Below are 13,239 nucleotides of genomic sequence, written 5' to 3' on the forward strand. Positions count from 1 at the left end.
AAATTACTGCTCGAGAATCCGCTATAGACTGGGTTGTGTCTCTTCGCATTTGATTCTTGGCGAATGCTGAAGCTTCCTGCCTTCTAGTTCCTCGGTGAGCAGTGAACACCAGGGCCCAGAGTGCGTGCGTTCTCGTTGTGTAGCCCAAACAGCCCATGTGGGTCAGTTACTCAGTTGTGGCCCATGGGTGTAGCTCAACATATCTGAATACGAGAAATACATATTCAGCTAAACAGTACAATTTTCCACTAAAAGAAAGCCACACAATACAATTTTCACATGTTAATCATTTGTAAATACTCAATTAAAATTTATCTCGTATATTTAGGAATAAAATACCAGTTGTTTTAAAAAAATAATTTCACCGAGAACGAGCCAAGTACCAACGCATGCATCAACAGTACATCAACCAATGAGGATACAGACTACTCACCAACAATTCCGATGTAAATAGATAAAAACACAATTTTCGAAGGAAAACACAGAAAGGACTTGTTTTAAAGAAAGAAAAACACAGAAAGGAAAAAAAAAAGCTCCGTCTCGATAGGTCGGCAGGAATCCAGAGCCTAGACGCGTGTGGGGATGCATAATTAGACCATCTCCAACTATATTCCCTTCATTTCGTTTCCTTCTCGATTCCATTTTCCGTTCTCATTCCCTTTATTTCCTCTCATCTTCAACAGTTTCCCCTCGAGAGGAATCGCGAAGGGAAAGGAGAGAGAATCCCGTCCTGAAGGGAATGACCCTGGGAATCCTATCGTGACGGGAACCGTGAAGGGAAACCGTTGGAACGTTGAAGGGAACGAAAATCCCGTCGTGAAGGGATTCTGGTCCCTGAAGAAAATCGTTGGAGATGGTCTTAGTTTCCCCCAGAAGGGCGGTTCCCCTACATAATTCTATGCTTCGCCTGGAGCCTATAAATCAACGAACCGTCCCCTGGTCAAGTCTTACCAGCCTCTCGCCACTGCTCGCCTCCAACCGCGTGCGCTCCACGCCTCCTCCAGGGAAGAGAAGGTGAGCACCACCCCCTTTCCCCTCCTCTTCTGGATCAAATCCACCTTGTTCTAGCCCTAAGGTTTGGGGATCTGGAGGGGGCTCGATCCCGTCCCACCACGAATTTTGGATTGGTTTGGTTTGACGGGTGGTGGCGCTGTGAAGCGACGGATCTCGGAATTTTTTGGGCGGGGTGCTAGTTTGGGCTGTGATTTTGCTCTGATTAGTAGGGGGTTGCTGTTGTCGGCGTTTCGGGCGGGGAGATTGAGCTGATTGGGCTCGGTTCGGGATGGTGGGTGCTCAGTATTTGGGGAAATTTCTATGTCTGGCGACTGCTATGGGGGTTCATGGGGTTGATGGTCTGATTTGATCTGATTCGTCGTGCTCCGTATTTTGGATGCGAGAAACAGGTGTGCTTGTGGTCTTCTGGATTCGATTCTTGCTGCGGTGATTAGAAGCCTTAGGACTCGGGGAATTCTGGATCTAAATTTATCCCGTTTCAGAGATCTAGTATGGTGCAGGTCGTTAGATGAATATATGATTTAGGAACCCACGTCTTCTAACCTTGGCCGAGAAAATTGGGAAGCTGGTGGTAATTTTCTTAACTGATTGATGCTACCAACGTTGCCTTCGTTGTAGGGCTTGCCCTACCTTATTATTGCGCTTTCCTGCGACCGTTGAATTCTATGTTGGACGCTTCATCGATCTGTGCTAGTTGTTGTTTTCCCTTTACTGCTTGAATAGCATGTGATTAATGGAATGGTTTCTGCAGCTTCTGCATAAAGACCAACAAGTTTAATCTTGATCAGCTCGGTGCCAATCAAACTTCAACAACCAAGTTTCATGTCTGATCTCGACGTCCAGCTTCCATCTGCCTTCGGTACGTTTCCATTTTGTCGCGATGTTCTCTTACATATGAATGAACAGTTGCCCGGATTTATTTTATATTCCTCTTTGTCCGAGCTAGCTTGTTCTAGCTTCTCAGTATTGGATTACTGAATGAGTTGAGTGCATGCATAAAGAAGTTCATGTGAAATATGCTTCTGTTCTGATGTAATAGTATTGTGTGAGCATGTGTAATTCTCCATGTATGTTGTCTGGTAATATGGTCATCATGTTTGATAGATCCGTTTGCTGAGGCAAATGCTGAGGACTCCGGTGCTGGCCCCGGAACAAAGGATTATGTGCATGTGCGCATCCAGCAACGCAACGGCAGAAAGAGTCTGACTACTGTTCAGGGACTGAAGAAAGAGTTCAGCTACAACAAGATCCTCAAGGATCTCAAGAAGGAATTCTGCTGCAATGGTACTGTAGTCCAGGATCCAGAGCTAGGCCAGGTACAATGCGCAAGTCATGCTTCAAGTTCACAATCTTCTCTGCTGATGTGGATATACTGATGATCCGTTTGTCGTCTGCAGGTCATTCAGCTCCAAGGTGATCAGCGCAAGAATGTTGCCACTTTCCTAGTTCAGGTATTAAGCATTCTCAGAGGTGTAGCTTCAGAAGTTAAAGGCTCGTAGTTATAACGCGTGTATTGGCTTGTGTTGGCAGGCTGGGATCGCAAAGAAGGAGAACATCAAGATTCACGGGTTCTAGGCGACCTGTAAATGTTTGTGCGCGCTATATTGTGTGCTATCAGATATTGGGAAACCTGAAGCAGTGATAATACTAGTTACTGCTTCCTATCAGAACATAAAGACTTGTGCTATTATCAAGTGTCTTGCTTGATGCAAGTTGCGTTGTCGCCCCATTATGGAATCCCGGCATATGGGTATGGCTTGTATGGGATATTGTCAACTTAATGAAAGTACTTACTGTTTGGCTATACTTCTGATGTTTCTCTCCTACGCTTCTTGCTCTTGAGTTTGATTTTAACTTCTTAACACTATCGTCTGGTTATGCAAGTTTTGGTGCCAGACTTGAGGATGTTCTAGGACGACGTTGTCTGGTTGCTGTTTGATCTTTTCTTTGTGATGTTCTTCACTGCTTTGTTGAATTGTTGATAGACCCTGGATCCAAGACCTGCTCGTCAGGAATCGCTTTCCCACGGCGCTTTCGCTGTTAGCTTGAGTAAACTGAGCGCGAGGCTTGACGAGAGCGGTGGCTAATGCAGCGTACGCATGTGCAGCCCGCACCGCGCGCTCGATGAGTGGCTCGCCGCGAGAGCGACGTTTTACCGACCGCGAGAACGCACGGGGTCGCTATTAGCCCTGGGGCCACGGCTGCCGAATCTTTCGGCGGCAGAACCGCAGAGGCAATCAACTGGACAAACACCAGCATCTTACCGCGCAGCTGAAATGGTTGAGACGTCGTTTGGTGTGGACACGACGAATCCCGCGACAGCGCGGTCCAAAGTAGTATCTGATTGCGTTGTGTTGTTCACGTCTTGGGCCCCGGCCAAGTTGCTCACGTTTATCATTCGTCTCATCGGAGCTTTTGGCACGAGTAACTTTTACATGGAGAGTGTCTCCCGTTCAACAACAATTGTCAGTATACCGGACGTCCTTGAGATTTGTCAATCATGTCACCTAGCCGTTTGCTCACGTACCTCATTTTCTGGATTTTGGCTACGCGGCAGTAAAATGCACTTGCATCATCTGCCGACAGCGCAAGGTGTGGCCTGTAAACCGTGTAAACTACGATTGCTGGATCAACTCAGCATCCGTCCCATGCACTCGTAGGTGGTATTAGTGCCAATGAGCGGTAATATCCTAATTCAAACATCCATGGGGTTGATGACTGCACACGGATTTCAGTAAATGCTTCCCTACAGTACAGGAAAAAACTGTTTGTTCGAATCAGTTTGGTTCACAACCTCCGATTCGGCCTCAAATTTATGCACACCTGAAAGATACTGCAGAGTATTGTCGCCAATACCGTATATTGCTTTGTATAGATCTGACTTCGAAAGCAAAAGAAACGGAAGAAAGAGGCCGGTAATAGGCTAATAAACAATATTGAATGACGCATAGAAAATAAATACTACTATTACATTTGATTACATGGAGCTCATGATTTTTTCTACGCGAGCTAAGTGGTCTAATAGGACATCAATTAGGTACAGCGAGTGATAACACCCAATTGAGAACCAATGAAGCAATGCAACAATGGTATGCGTCTCACGGAAGCAATGGAATGCGTATGGCTGTGCCATACTACATCTTCTGTTCTAATGTTCGGCGCAGCTGTAGCTTACGACCATTGGTTCTCGTATCCAGAAGCTTGGACTTCAAGTCGTGCTTCCGTGCGCCTTGGGACCATTCGACGCACCCTTTCATTGCACGGACTACATGAGGGTTTACCAAGTCCGGACTCCAGTCCCCAACACTAGGTGAGATTTGGCATACTTCACTGTTCTTGAAATCAGGAGAAAGAGCAGCATTGGACATTCTGCTTCCTGAGAGCCTACCGTTCAGTAACTCGGATCCTATTTTCCTGTGGTCATTGCCCTTTGATGATCTCCACAGTCTGGCGAAAGAAGACCCCTTCTTACGGTACTTCTCTCCTGTTGTCGAACAAACTCCACTGATGTCACTATTTGACCTGCAGTTTTCAAAATTATCTTCCCAATCGGTTCCACTCACCGATGCCTCATTTCCTCCACAGAAACCATTTACGGATGGTTCACTTCCATCTAGTGAATTGCTAGAGCCTTGTTCCTCTACATGGCTGACAGTCTCCCATCCACTATCATCTTCATCCTCATTTCTGGCACAAGGCTGATTGGAATATTTGTTTGCTGGTTTTTCCATTAAGATGTCAGTTTCAGGACTCACTGTATGGATCTTTGTTGCATGGCTCATGGGGGTATCTGCATTGCACTGCCCAATTTCCTTCTCGTGAATATCTTCCCTCTGTCTGAGTTCCTCAAACACGGCAAAAATGTCCTCTGAAGGAGGCGGAGGTTTGTAAGAGAACTCCTTACCATGAGACTTCATCGAGCAAATTGCTTCCCCGAGTCTTTCTCCACCTCTTACTGTTTCTTTGTCTACACTGCTGCCTCTGTGGAAACTGAGGAAAGCCTCAAGGTTAGCTTGAAGCTCACTCAGCTGTGAATATTTGCTGTCTAGTGTCAGTTTAGCATCAACAAGCTTCATCTGTACCCTCTCTTCACGCCAAACCTCTGCCATCTGCAACATCTTCCTTTCTTCCTCCACCTCATCTCTCATCTTCATTGATTCACTCTTCAAAGCCTCAACCTCAGCTTTGTCATCTGCAATCTCCTTCGCTAATTCATCACACACCTCCTCCATGAGTTCCCTAGCCTTTCTTTCCTTTTCATAATCTTGCAAATACCTTTTTGCTACTGACTTTAACTCAGATAGCTCATCCATCAACTTGGAGTTCATAATTTCTGCCCTTTGTCGATTCTTCTTCTCCCAGTTCAGATCCCTTTTAACAGCATCTAAGATGCTTCGAACCTTATCATGCTCCCTGCTCCTCCAGGAAGCCTTTTCCTCAGCAAGATTCCTCACCAGGTGATCAAGCTTCTTCTTTGCAGACTGGCTTTCAGCTTCAAGCTCATGAATTCGAATGTGGGCCTGCACAAGCTCTTCTTTAAGTGCAGAGATTTCTTCATCAGCAGCTGTTGCATGATGGTCGCAGAAATCGTGGTCAGCACCACCCAATGTGTTCAGGCATCGACGGTCCCATTTTGTTGCGACCTCCATTTTGATTTGGGGTGATGGAGAATAAGCTCCCACCTAATTGAGGTTCATAAGCATTTCATCAGATAAAACTGGATCAGAACAAAAGGTGGCAATCTGTACCAAAGATATTAATTTATGAACAAGGTATATACCTCATGAATGATGTCATTGCCAAGAGGCTTCGTTCCTGTCTTGCCTTCAAGGACCGCTTTATAGTAATTGCAATGATCAGGTGTATGCAGATGCCTTGGGCTAGGCTGCAAAATTCATTTCCCGTTAGTTCACCACCAATACTTAAGAAATATATGTTGATAGTATTACAAATTTGCAGGCAAAATGGAGTAAGACTTGTAAAAATCCGTCCATTGGGAGGTTTTAAAAAAATCATTACACAACTAAGAACAGTTAATATCTGGGGACCACACAGGTTACATCCTAACAACAACCCTGTAGTTAACACATGGAACTATGGGGATGTCACATCTTCAAGCCCAACTGAAAGAGATGCATGGAAAAGGACTCAAAGCAATCTGGAACGATAAGGATCACCAATTGGACCAACGCATCAGAATAATATACTATAGTCTAGCTTAAAACTCACATGATTGGTCCATAAAGATGGGGACTGCTCTTCCTCACAAAACCAAAACTTAATCAACTAGTTAATTGCATGACTCGGTAATCTGTGCAGACAATACGCTAAAACCACCAAACTATGCCAATGCAGCCATAAAGCAGAACTTATGATTTGCTGCGAGTTCATGCTACAAATTTATCCAAGATGCTAAATTTTCACCACCAGCTCAAATGCTCAGCCTCAACTTGATATTGAATTTGTGGAACAAAGCGTATAAATCTCCAGCCCTCCCGCAAGATAACACAACTACGACAAATTCTGCAGCATAAACAACCAATCGCTTGGTTCGCGGGTACACAAATTGCCAAGCTCTACGAACGTCCTGCTCAAATATTTCAGAAAAAAAACGCCAAAGCTATTAGCATCACACGGCACTTGACTTCCCAAACAACGGCAAAAACAAAAGAAACGCACCCTTCGCCTTAAACAAATGACCAGAAAGCACCAAACCAACCGATTCCCTACTGCTCCAAACGGCTATTATGCGAAATTACGAGCTCACCAGCGCAAAACGCTCCCCAAAACGAGACCAAGGCGCCAACTTATCGCGGATTTCCACAAAAGAACGGATCTCGAGTCGAGGCAAGGCTCACCTCGAACCGTTGCCGCGCTTCCCCGTGCTCCCGCGGCTGAGGATGCGCCCGCCACAGCGCCGCCGCGATCCTCCTCACCGACGCGGCCGCACCCGCGCCGGCACCGCGGGGCGCCACGGCGTCTCCTGGCCACCTGAGCGGTGGAGTGGCCGGCGGGGCCGCGAGGGCGGGGGCGCGGCGGGCGGAGGCGAGGGAGGGGCTCTGGACGCGCAGCCGGCGGCCGCGGCGGGAGCGGGAGGGGGACGCCTGGCGCGGGGTGGCAGCAGCTGTTGGGACCTGGGGCCTGGCCGGAGACCTCACCAGCGGCGGTGGGCGGCGGGGGCGCGCCATGGCGACCGCGTGCTGGCTCACCACTGCGCCGGCCGAGACGGCGGCGGGGCCAGTGGCATTGCCGTGAATAGCGCGCGGGGGCGCTGCGCGGGTAGGCGTGCGAGATCTAGTACCAGGCTACCAGCAGTGGTGGTGGCCTGGTGAGACGACTGGTACTCTATAGCTGTAGGCCTGTGAGGAGTCTGGAGAAGAACTTTTTTATTTATATATTTTTAAAATTATAAATATATATATTCTTGTGAAAAACTACAAATATAGACTGATTTAAAAATAAAAAATATTACGCTCCAATCCTATCAAATTCAAAATATTGTTGAAACCGTTAGAGATGATCTTACAACTAGGGCAATGTTGAGATAAATCAAAATTTTAATAATAATTATCTTATTTTTTATCATATGTAGATTAAAATAAATTGAACTCTATAACTAATGTTATCTTAAATAGTATATTTAACACCGCTATCATTTAAGTTCTGGTTTCACCCCTGTCAATCAATGCAGATGCAGGTCATGGTAGCATGCAGCAGATGGGTTTTCTCCGCAGCGTTTCTCGTAACTCCACTAGCGCGATAACATTTAAGCCACATTCGGAACACAAGGCATGCGAACTGAATTGCTTGCTGTGAGGATCCAGCAAATATACCAATGAAAATTTGGCGTTTCGAACAGCCCGTTGAGACTGATTTAAAATACATGCACTTCGTATAAATTCAGCGAGAACGAACAAATTAACTGTACTGTTTTACGTGGAAGTCATGCATCGGGAGTAGGCTGACCGGTGATGCATGCCTGCGTACCAAACACCCAATATACCTAGCAAAGTACACGTACGTACGAAAAGTAATGATACGGCACAGGTCCAGCCGGCCGGAGCAGACGACCGACGCTGCAAAACCAACCTCCAGATCACGAACGAACGTGTCGAAAAGCAGCCCGAAATGGGGGCTAGGCAGATGTATTCCTACACCTACACCGCTGGTCACGGAGTTCGTGGTGTGAGCCTTCAATCAGCCGGGGAAGCGCTCACATGAAAGGTGAGGGGCCGTGCCGACTTTGCATGGATACCGGTCCAGAGTCTACCGATCGTCGGTGCAAATTAGTTACAGTTGTACGGATTTTAGTTTTGTTTTAGAATTTTTTTCATTCACTAGTGAAAAGATCGAAATTCGTTAAAATTTTAGTAATTTTTCGTCCTTGACTATGTGAGTTGTATATATCAGTAAAAGAAATTTTTAAAATTAGATGTTTTGTTCTTCTCTGAAAATCTCAAAATTCGTAAAATTTTGATAAAATTTTAATCCATGTTGTACTGCATCATCCGGATCCGGTGGTGCTAATTTCAGGATAATATCGCAAGGTGGTGGAGTTCATTTATTCGACCGTGTGTTTCCCGTCTTCCAAACCCTCTCCAAATGATGCTCCACCGGCCGGCTCCTGGCTCCATGCCGGGCCCCTGAGGATGGTGTGCGCACAGGGCGGGGAACATGGCACGGAGTCGTCCGGATCCTCGGCGCGGTGGGGTGGCAGCGGCCGGCGTTTTCTTGGCGGCCTTGGGGCCGCTTCTTGGCTGCTTATGCGTGCCTTATCATATCTCTGTAAGCCTCTATGTTGGGGGTCTTGGAGCCAGCTACCCATGATTATCGGGGTAAGACCTCTGCAAATTCGAGATACAAATGATGATGATGAGACCCTATGATTGATTCTACTTGGACTGTGAACAATTTTGTCAAAGGAATCACAACTCGCCGATGAAAATGTTTTTACTGAATTTCATGCATGGAGAGTCTGTTCAGATACTTAGAACCCTTGGGTAGTCCTCAAAGATACGTTATCTTCCGCTCTACTCCCTCCATTCTCAAAAGTTATTTGAACAATTCGATCCTGAGTTGCTGTACAGGGTTGCGGTACAATCTCACGCTTCTAAGTGTTAGAGTATATTGGGATATATTTAGATAGTGTAGTTTAAGATTGATTGTAATTATAGGATATTTATCTTATCTTTATGAGAGACGTCTTATCTCTGGAAGGGACTTCTTGCCTTTCAAATTTTGTTTTCTATATAATTTGTCCTCAAGGCTCAAGCAATACAATTAACTATATTAAGCTAACTCTCATATTCTTTAATAGTACCAGTTTATATTTTGGTCATAGCTCCAAAACCATCGCTTCCGCCATGTCGCCTTTGAGGAGATTGATCTCCATAATCTCTGTCAGGGACAACGCAACACATAGCTAGGGTTCGCGCCACCGATCATGTCGATCGACCGCCCTAGAGAGTCTTTTACCGATCCATTGATCAGGTTTTTACCTCTCGTCGATCGTTGATTGACGTCTTCTCTTTGGTTTTTCCGGTCATAGATCAATTTGCGTTGCCCACCGGTTGTCGATCTCGCACGCCTCTATTCCGACAATTGGTGTCGAATCCATCAGCTGGCTCCTCGTCTCCTCCCACGAGGCACGATTGGGCGCGCGACAACTTAGGTGTAAGAAACCGTCCAAACAATATTCTAATTAATCATTAAATCGATCATTTACTTAATTACAATTTCAATAATTAATCATAATATCACTCCGATAGTCCTGACACGTGTTTTGTGCCCAAGATCAGAACACATATCTTTCCAACATATCACATCACAACAAAGCTTAACAAATAGTGAGTAATTTAATTATATTATAAGTTCTTAAACATACAATTTTTTTACAATTTACAGCAAAAGAAAACTAATAGAAGACTGAAATTAATCAACTCCTAGATAAAAGAGAACTATATAGCGAAAACTAAAACTATAAACTACGAAAGGAGGATGGAGCCATGTGCCCTTAGGCTCCATCACAAAAGTACAACATCCGAGTAGTTGCCTACTCGTGCCTGCCACCACCCTCGGCGGACGTGAAATAGCCAAAGACCAACTCTTTCTCGCCGGTAACACATGAAAGAGCAGCGTTAGTACGAAGGTACTCGCAAGATTTAATCTATATTGGATACTTATAGATAACCTGACTCTAAGGATTATGAATTAGGATGCTAGCAAGAATACGGTCACATGGTTAGATAAATTTATACGTGAAAGCAAAATTTGACAAAAACATGTGTGAGCATCGAGAAATAACGAACACAACTATCTAACTCGTAACCATCAACTGAACATATATGTAAAAGGAATCTAGTAATAACATCTGCAAAGAACCATCTCAAACCAAACTTGAAACTCTACGACTACTGCAAATAGATAAAAGCATGCTCATGATCGAGAGCGTGGCATTTAAAAATATTTTTACACTCTGCAGGGTGATACAACTTTACCCACAAGACTCGAGGATCATACGGTTTGAGTGACCACATAGGTCCACCCAAGGGGATACCCGTGTTAATATTTCCCAATAAACCTCAACCATTTGAATCAGACATCACTCGGTGTAGAGCCCACTTAGATTAACTCCCAGAGCAACCTTAAGTGTCTCTTACAAGCCCATCTGCTCACACCATCGATGTGCAAGCTTATATGATCACAAATACAGAGGTATTTGGCTTATCTTACTATTAGATCGACATGTGATAAGTACGGTAAGTGCTAGAGCCAACTACAACAGTGATCGGTATTTAAGCGACACAAACGGTCTACAATGTTTGGATTCCTCTCCTGACCTACCTCGAAAACTCCACATCGAGGCAGAAGAAACACTCCTAACATTGCTCATATCTCGCCTCATCCTCACTACTCAACTAACCAACACCATCAACCCAATATTATTATCAATGTGACAATAATTAAAGCATATAGATCACAAACGATGAATTCATTTCACCGTTCCACTTCTACCGAAGAACCTAAGCATGACTAAGCAATTCGGTTAACCTTTGAATTAGATAGCATCAAGTTAAACTTCAGTTACAAGGATATGGATCATCAATATCTCGAGACAGAGGATGTAATGCAACACATATGATCTAAATTAATGGAAGAAATATGTTTAGATGTTTGTCGTGCTTCTTAGGCGGCTGCTGATGCTACCCACATAAAATTCACAGAACTCATGTGGTTTGGTGCTACCTTCAACCATACCTGCGTCACGCTTCGTATCCTCATTCACTAAAGAAAAACACATGCAATGGTGAGCATAAATGAGGTGCAATAATGTATGCTACAATATATATAACAATAAGCTAAATGTAAAATACATGCGAAATAAAAGCAAACTTTGCGGTCTAAACGACTTTGAAAAATTAACAGGAGGCCAGAAACTTTGGGTTGAACTCAGACCCTCCAGGTTGTACTCTAGATAGGGTTTTTTTTGCTAAATCTAAATCGAATTAACCCGGACCATCCGGGTTTAACCTGGACTATCTGGGTTGGACAGATTATCCGGTGATGCTCTAAGCGAGGGTGCTTGCTTAAAAGCACTGCGAATTACTCGAACCCTCTGGGTTTAACCTGGACTATCTAGGTTGAGCAGACTTGCACTTCTCGATGATCTTCCTCAACTGATTCTACTCGCATGTTAAATCTATCATACATAAACATACATATACACTATATAAAAGGTTCTATACTCAATTTGCATCATAAACCTTAACGATTTTTTAGCACAATTTGTCAGGATTTTCACTGGGCTACCCGGACTATCCAATTTGTCTAGAGAGGTTGCTTCGAGGGGGGAAACTCGGTAGATTTGATTTACAAGCCTCTCCAAACTAAAGGAAAATATGTTTAAGATGGTTCATAGAGTCTAGAACTCACTCACCAACCTAGCAACACGATACCTAACACAAAACTCATCTGAATCCTCTCTTTTTCTTTAAAACTCAAGAACTCGAGAATTCCTCAAACTTAGCTCCAAACTTGAAATCAACCCACCAATTCACGCATTCTTGCCGAGGGAAGCCTAAGGTACTTACCAAAGGTTCTTATGGAGGTTGGTGACCACAGGATGATGAAGTAAACAAAGAAATTGCCTGGGAAAAGGAATCCAACCATGGTTCCTCGTGCTTCAAGCAAAAAACACTAAGAACGTCAAGAATGACTCGAATCTTTCTGGAAAACATAAATGAATTGGATGGATGAGAATATTATGAGCTAGTGATCGCGTGAATACCACATGCGTGCTTCGATTCAGCTTCTAGAGGGAGGAATCGAAGGACAAAGAGAGAGGGCTTGAGAGAGTAGGGGCTGCTCTCTCCTTGGTCAGTTGGAAACGGAAGGGAGTGAGAAAGAGCACGGTGGGAGTGAGGGAGTGGGTGGCGGCTGCTGTCCCAAGAGGAGATGGGGTGGTTGGCCACCCATATGGATCCCACATGCTAGAGAAAGAAGCATGTTTCAACTGCGAATTTTTTCTCTCCCAAAATTACTCAAAATTAAACCCAATGCTTATGAAGCATGATTAGACTTAATTATGTAATTATGGATTTGAGACGTGACACTAGGGGACGCCCTCACGCATCGCTGCCCCCACCACTCCGCCAATTGGGACGCCTCCGCCGCGACCACCTCTCGTGCCTTTGGTATGATTAGCTGATCGCCCACGGTTCTTCCTGGTCCCCGTCCACACACGCCACCGCCGGTTCGTTGTCATCGCCGATTCATACACGCATGACATTCCCGAGAACTAGGACTGTCGTTGCATCACCTTCGTGTCGTAGTGCCGCCGCTCATGGTCTGTGCCTCTGCAATGCTACCGCACCCTCCTAGGCATGGTTCAGCCAACAATGGCTCTCGCTGTCGCCCTACATCGTCGTCCCCATATGCCACGATCCTCCGGTTTAATAACGTCATGTCTCTTCGGTGTATCATTACCTCAGTCGTCGGCGCACATGGTCTTCATCACTCTGATCGGATTTCTTTGTCGATTTCTTCAAGCACCACCGCTACACCTCTCTTGGATACTGGTGTTGCCACTCCAGGCCATTGGTTCCGCCTCACATTCAGTCTCTGGCCACCACAACCTCATCGCCAGCGTCATCGTCTCTTCCCCAACTACATTCTGTCTACTTCAACAACTGTGGGCTGCACCGGCACTCTCATCCTCGCTGCTCT

At 45.2% G+C, this 13,239-nt stretch overlaps 2 protein-coding genes across 2 annotated transcripts; one reads left to right on the plus strand and one right to left on the minus strand.

The window, feature by feature from the left end:
- The first annotated feature begins 865 nt into the window (after positions 1–865).
- LOC133884586 (protein translation factor SUI1 homolog) lies at positions 866–2,820 on the plus strand. Its single transcript, XM_062324047.1, has 5 exons — positions 866–1,014; positions 1,766–1,873; positions 2,119–2,330; positions 2,412–2,465; positions 2,545–2,820. Exons 2-5 carry the CDS (start codon positions 1,837–1,839, stop codon positions 2,587–2,589), a joined length of 348 nt encoding a protein of 115 aa, XP_062180031.1. The 5' UTR covers positions 866–1,014; positions 1,766–1,836; the 3' UTR covers positions 2,590–2,820.
- Positions 2,821–3,845: 1,025 nt separating this feature from the next.
- LOC133884585 (uncharacterized) lies at positions 3,846–7,348 on the minus strand. Its single transcript, XM_062324046.1, has 3 exons — positions 6,873–7,348; positions 5,795–5,899; positions 3,846–5,696 (listed from the first exon to the last, which is right to left on the minus strand). The coding sequence occupies exons 1-3, from the start codon at positions 7,200–7,202 to the stop codon at positions 4,149–4,151; spliced, it is 1,983 nt and encodes a 660-aa protein (XP_062180030.1). The 5' UTR covers positions 7,203–7,348; the 3' UTR covers positions 3,846–4,148.
- Positions 7,349–13,239: the final 5,891 nt, after the last annotated feature.

This window comes from Phragmites australis, chromosome 11, assembly GCF_958298935.1.
Source record: "Phragmites australis chromosome 11, lpPhrAust1.1, whole genome shotgun sequence".
NCBI classification, from domain to species: domain Eukaryota; kingdom Viridiplantae; phylum Streptophyta; class Magnoliopsida; order Poales; family Poaceae; genus Phragmites; species Phragmites australis.

Coding starts and splice junctions, on each gene's coding strand:
- LOC133884586 (XM_062324047.1), top strand. CDS start 1,837: ATGTCTGATCTCGACGTCCAGCTTCCATCTGCCTTCG. Junction 1,874..2,118: donor CCAGCTTCCATCTGCCTTCG/GTACGTTTCCAT, acceptor CATGTTTGATAG/ATCCGTTTGCTGAGGCAAAT. Junction 2,466..2,544: donor TTGCCACTTTCCTAGTTCAG/GTATTAAGCATT, acceptor TTGTGTTGGCAG/GCTGGGATCGCAAAGAAGGA.
- LOC133884585 (XM_062324046.1), bottom strand. CDS start 7,202: ATGGCGCGCCCCCGCCGCCCACCGCCGCTGGTGAGGTCTCCGGCCAGG. Junction 5,900..6,872: donor AAGCGCGGCAACGGTTCGAG/GTGAGCCTTGCC, acceptor TGAATTTTGCAG/CCTAGCCCAAGGCATCTGCA. Junction 5,697..5,794: donor GCAATGACATCATTCATGAG/GTATATACCTTG, acceptor AACCTCAATTAG/GTGGGAGCTTATTCTCCATC.